Source organism: Mustela nivalis (assembly GCF_964662115.1).
Source record: "Mustela nivalis genome assembly, chromosome: 14".
Taxonomy (NCBI): domain Eukaryota; kingdom Metazoa; phylum Chordata; class Mammalia; order Carnivora; family Mustelidae; genus Mustela; species Mustela nivalis.
This window is the reverse complement of record NC_139033.1, coordinates 82,004,385-82,010,384: the sequence shown is the minus strand read 5'-3', so window position 1 is coordinate 82,010,384 and position 6,000 is coordinate 82,004,385. Positions and strand designations below refer to the sequence as shown.

General features: G+C 47.1%; 1 protein-coding gene across 1 annotated transcript in view; it reads left to right on the top strand.

Moving 5' to 3' along the window:
- The first annotated feature begins 331 nt into the window (after positions 1-331).
- The window catches only part of CRKL (CRK like proto-oncogene, adaptor protein), a 38,088-nt gene continuing 32,419 nt past the window's right edge, over positions 332-6,000 (top strand). The window contains exon 1 of the mRNA XM_082697740.1: positions 332-1,221. Within this exon, the coding sequence (XP_082553866.1) occupies positions 911-1,221 (311 nt within the window). The 5' untranslated portion in view covers positions 332-910. The remainder of the gene's footprint in view (positions 1,222-6,000) is intronic.

The following is a 6,000-nucleotide window of genomic DNA, read 5'->3' as shown; positions in this document are numbered from 1 at the left end:
TGCTTTGTTCGCTGATCAGGTTTTCGAAATGCCGCTGCCTCTCGACTCCAGCTGTTTTCCTGCCAGAGCGGGGCCAGCCCGCAGCGTCAGCGCCCCCGGCGGCGCACCGCAGCCCAGGAAGGGAGTGGCTGCAGCCACCTCCTCCTCCACCACCCCCGCCACCCCCGCCACCCCCTCCTCCTCCGCCTCCTCCGCCTCCTCCCCCTCCTCCTTCGCCTCCTCCGCCTCCTCCACCTCCTCCCTTGCTGCCAGAACGCGGGAGCGGCCGAAAGCGGCGCACGCCCCGACCGTCACCACCGTGCTCCTGATTGGCCGCGCCATGTAACGTCACGGGGAGGGCCCGGGCGGCAGCTGGGAGCCAGAGCCCGCGCGTGCGCAGATCGAGAGCACTGGGCGGAGGGGGAGGTGGCCGGCAGCTTCTCCCGCGTCCGCCATTTTGTTGCTGTGGCTCCTGGGAACGGGCTGGGCAAAAACCGCCCCGGAGGCGCGACGCTCCTGGGAGTCCGGTGCTTCGTGTGGCGGCAGGGATCACTGCAGAGACTTGGGGGGGGGCGCGGAGTCGGCGCGTTCCGGGCCAGGAGTGACTGAAAGCACCCTCGGTACGCCAGGCAGCCTGAGAACCCCGGGGCGGCCTCCGCTGCGGCTCGGCTTCTCCCGTCCCGACCTCGGGCTGTGCCCTGCATTCCCCGGGCCGGCTCCCTCCGTGAGGCGGTCCCGGCGCAGCGGGCGGCGGTGGAGGATGCTGCGGGCCCGGAGCCGAGAGGAAGGTGCTGGCTCGGCCCTGTAATTGCGCCTCGAGGTGTGCCAAAAGGCCCTTCCTTGGCCGCAAAGCCGTCTGTCGGGCAAAGGCGTCCAGAACAGACGAGAGCAGCCGCCGCCCCGAATCGCCGCAGAGCCGCGGTCCGACACCATGTCCTCCGCTAGGTTCGACTCCTCAGACCGCTCTGCCTGGTACATGGGGCCGGTGTCTCGCCAGGAGGCTCAGACCCGGCTCCAGGGGCAGCGCCACGGTATGTTCCTAGTTCGCGATTCCTCCACCTGCCCCGGGGATTATGTGCTGTCGGTGTCCGAGAACTCGCGGGTCTCCCACTACATCATCAACTCGCTGCCCAACCGTCGTTTTAAGATCGGGGACCAGGAGTTTGATCACTTGCCGGCCCTGCTGGAGTTCTACAAGATTCACTACCTGGACACCACCACGCTAATAGAGCCCGCACCCAGGTACGCTAGCGCCCGCGCTTCCCCGGGCGCACAGCTGGCTCCGACCGCCGAGGAGGGTAAAGAACGGTTCGCTTGGGATCGAAGAGTAGGGGGTGGGGGGGGTGATTGAACCCGTTTCACCCCATTCTGAACCAAATGATTTTCCAGAAGGCGTTCTGAACGGAAGAATAGTGTCAGGATTTGGGTCACTGGATGAGGGGATGCGTTTTAAATTTGTTAAACGGCGGTTGCATAGCTAAAATGCCCGCTTTTTGCCTTTAGTCACGTTATCTATTGAGTACCCTACTAAAGAGTTTTTGTTTTTAAACCTTTTTTGGACCACAGACTTCTTTGAGAATCTTAAGGTAGCTGTGGCATTTCTCTTAAGGTAGCCGTGGCATTTCCCCCTCCCTAAAAATGCACGTACACACAACTTTACACACCATTCAAGGTTCTTGGGCTCCCTGCTCCGGTTTGAGAACTCTTGGTCTGCAGCCTTTGGAACAAATAGTCAATAAATGGAAATGCCTGAGTCTTTATAGATACAAACCTTTAACGGTGAAATAACAGAACTGTATTTAAAAAAATTTAAATATCAGAACTGTATATTGATACCTTGGTGCCAGGTTTGAATTACACCAGACACCTTTTGTTTTGTAGTTACAGAAGGTGCACCGGCTTCAGCGAGGATATATTTTTGAGTTTTTATTTTGTAGTTGACCCCAAGCTGGACCATTAATAGGCCAGAAATCCATTTGATTAAGTTCTAAGGAGTAATAAAGCTAGAATGTTAATAACAAAGGGAAATTTTTGAGCTACACCTTCTTAATTCTATCCTAGTTGAAGACGTACGTTTTGTACATTTGTAAGTCTAAATGATTTAGTAAAGTTAAGCATCCAGGTCTTCTTTTCCAAGTAGAATGCATTATTTTATTTGATGATTTGCTTTAACTTGTCTTCAGTGTTTTATTACGTTTCTTTTATTTAAATTATGCCAAATTTGAACTGAAGAAATTTCCTGGAATTTTTTTAAATGAAAGGTATTTTACTGCCCATTTTGCTTCTTGAACTTATGTTTTTAAAGTTTAGGGTGCTCATTTTTGGAATGAGGTGTTTCTGACTTTATAGATTTGCTGAGAAGATAGTCCTCTGAGCTTTAACCATTAAGAGCTATGATAATTAAGGAGCACCCACTAGATGGGTAAGTGTTGCTTCCATGGAATAAGAGGAAACAAAGCCATGACAGTATAATGACTGTAAGATTAACTGCTGAACTAAATGGACTTTAAAAACTGGGAGAAAGTGAATATAAATCAAATAGTGTATAACAAAGACCTAGGCATCAAGAATCTGATTGGTGAAATCTCCAGGTCCCCAGAGATGCTGGTAATTGGAGTCAACTTTGAGCACAGTATATTCTAATATGAGGGGTTGGAGAAAAGATTAGAACCAGCTATGAGATTTTTAATATATTTCAGTGAATTACTTTTCCAACTCATAGAGATTAATTAATAGCATTAATTTCAGGCATTTATTAAGCCATGCTATGTGCAAGACATTGTGCTTGCTTTGAGGTGACAGGTATTACTGCTGTTTCAGAATGTGCGAGTAAATGGTTTGATCTCCTTCTAGAGAGAAAAAGAAGTATGCTGCGGTGGCCCTCATTACCAACAAAAACAACTCCACATTTTTCATACATGGGCCTTTCCAGATACCAGACATAACTTTTCTGTTTTGGATGCCTGTCCTCCTCCCTGTCCCCACCTTGTTCTTCCTTTAGTGCAGTCCCATTAAGCAACTCATTTAATCCCTGGTAGCAGTTCTTGCCTACCTTCTCACACTTTTGTACCTTTGCTCCAGCTGTTGGTTGGGCTCCTGGCTCTAGGTTGACTGCTTAACCCCACCCCACCCCTCACCTCACCTATTGAAATCTTAACTGCTGGGGCGCCTGGGTGGCTCAGTGGGTTAAAGCCTCTGCCTTCAGCTCAGGTCATGGTCTCAGTGTTCTGGGATCCAGCCCCACATCAGGCTCTCTGCTCAGTGGGGAACCTGCTTCCTCCTCTCTTTTTGCCTGTCTCTCTGACTACTTGTAATCTCTATCAAATAAAATCTAAAAAAAAAAAAAAAAAGAAATCTTAACTGCCATTCCAGGCTCCTCAAATAATAGGGCCTTTCCCTGACCCTCCCACTTACATGCAGCTGTAATTGTTTCTCCTCCTCTTCACTTTCTGCCCCAGGCATGTTGCTGTAATTTAGGTTTTTATATTCCACCGGTATCTCAGGACTGTGATCACAATTCTGTTTGAATTCGATCTGGACTGAATTTACTTTCTTAATCTTTGGATTTTCTCCCCCAGCCTAAAATTCGAAGATTGGTTTGATAGGTTTTCAGACTTTATAGAAAACTAGAGGTACCTTGTAAAGTCTTGGCCAAATGGAAGTCAGTTTAATGCCTCTTCACACCTCAAACAAGATACTTTAAGTGGTTTAGGCATCAAAACTGAGCTCATTAGGCCAGAGTTTCGTACCCTTTTGCTAAAAGTTCATTTTTTAAATATTGCTTATTGAAAAATTAGAATTGTATGACTTTCTTGGAACTTAAGGACTGGTGTTTGTTTTCCAGTCTGATCTTTTTTATTGGAATGTTCCGCAACATTTAGTTTTATATTTTTTTAAAAAGATTTTGAGAGGCGCCTGGGTGGCTCAGTTGTTGGGCATCTGCCTTCAGCTTGGGTTGTGATCCTGGGGTCCTGGGGATATTCCTTGGATATTCTTTTTTTTTTTTTTTTTTTTAAATTTCATTTATTTATTAGAGAGAGAGATCACAAGTAGGCAGAGAGAGGAAGGGAAGCAGGCTCCCTGCTTAGCAGAGAGCCCGATGTGGGCCTCAATCCCAGGACCCTGGGATCATGACCTGAGCTGAAGGCAGAGTCTTTAACCCACTGAGCCACCCAGGTGCCCTTCTTGGATATTCTGTCTCTCTGCCCCTCTCCAACTCTCCTTGCCTGTGTTCCCTTTCTTGCTGTGTCTCTTCTGTCAAATGAATTTAAAAAAATTTTTTTCATTTATTTGAGAGAGACAGAGCCCGCGCAGGAGAAAGAGCATGAGCTGGGGGAGAGGCAGATGGAGAGGAGGAGGCAGACTCCCAACTAAGCAGGGAGCCCAGTGTGGAGCTCTATCCCCAGACCCTGGGATTATGACCCAAGCCAAACACAGACATTTAACCAGCTGAGTCACCCAGGCACCCCTAGTTTTATATTTTTATTCAGATATTTACAAGAGTTATATCCCAGTGATGGGGACTGAGAACAATGGATGGCCAACGTACTTTCTCCACAATAGAACTTCCTTTTTATTGGAATAGACAAACTAAAATAGGAAAATAAATGAAATACAACATTAATAAATGCTATGAAGGAAATGAGGCTGAGCAGAGAGAATATAATAGGAGGGACCTACCTGACACAGTGTGGTCAGGGAAAGCCTGAAGCTATCTATCTAAGGGTAGAGAAGAGGCAAGCCTTGGTAAAGTCTGGGCTAAGAAGGGGGGAAGAGCCTTCCAGTAATAGGGAAAAGCTTACACAAAGTCCTGAGGTCAGAAAGATAGCTGTTGGGTTGGAAGTGTGGTGCTTAAATATAGGGGTTCTATAAGAAGAGTTAGGGGATGTAATGGTGAAGATAAGGCAATTGGATTTTTTTTTTTTTAAGATTTTATTTATTTGACACAGAGAGAGAGATCACGAGTAGGCAGGGAGGCAGGCAAAGAGAGAGGGTAGCAGGCTCCCTGCTGAGCAGAGAGCCGGATGCGAGACTTGATCCCAGGAACCCAAGATCATGACCTGAGCCGAAGGCAGAGGCTCAACCCAGTGAGCCACTCAGGTGCCCCAAGGCAATTGGATTTTATTTCAGATGCAATGGGTGCCATTGAAGGAGTTTGAAGCACAGGAGTGATCTGGAGTTGTCACTGTTATCTGGGTGCAAAAGGATGGTGGCTGATGATATATTTGTCACAGGTCATATAGACTGATCTAGAGCTGTGACTTGGAGGTGCCTGTTTTGGAGTTGATTGATGTTGCTGATGGGAGGGAATATGGTGAGGGAAGAGAAAGGAAGAAACAAAGATGACTTGGTACATTTGTAACTTTGTGTCCTCTCAGTTTATCTTATTAATTGCTTTTTGTATTTGTCTGTGGTGTTCCTGTGGTGGATTTTAAATTTAACCCCCAAAAAAGTGTCAAATATCATGTCAGATGGCTTTTGTTGATTGAGTGGCCCTAAAGGATTCTTGCAGAATGTGGTTGTAATTTTTTTTTTAAGATTTTAATTTTATTTATGAGAGGGGGAGCTAGTGCCAGGGAGGAGCAGAGGGAGAGGGACAGGCAGACCCTGAGATCATGACTTGAGTCAAAACCAAGAGTTCGGCACTTAAACCAGGCCAGCCACCCAGGCATCCCAGATGTAGGGGTAATTTTTCTGTTATAGTTCTGGTAGATAAAACCTGTGGTGGTTTTCACTTCCAATTTATTTGACTATAAATATTTTTAAGATCTGTTCACTAAGTTACTGTTAATATTCAGGTAGGGACTCCTGGGTGGCTTAGTTGGTTAAGCATCTGCTTTCAGCTAGGGTCATGATCCCAGGGTTCTGGGATTGAGCCCCACATCATGGAGCCATTAGGCTCCTCAGCAGGGAGCCTGCTTCTCCCTTTCCCTCTCTGCCTGGTGCTCCCCTGCTTGATATCTCTCTCTCTCTCTCTCACTGGCAAATAAATAAAATCTTCTTTAAAAAACATTTAGGTAA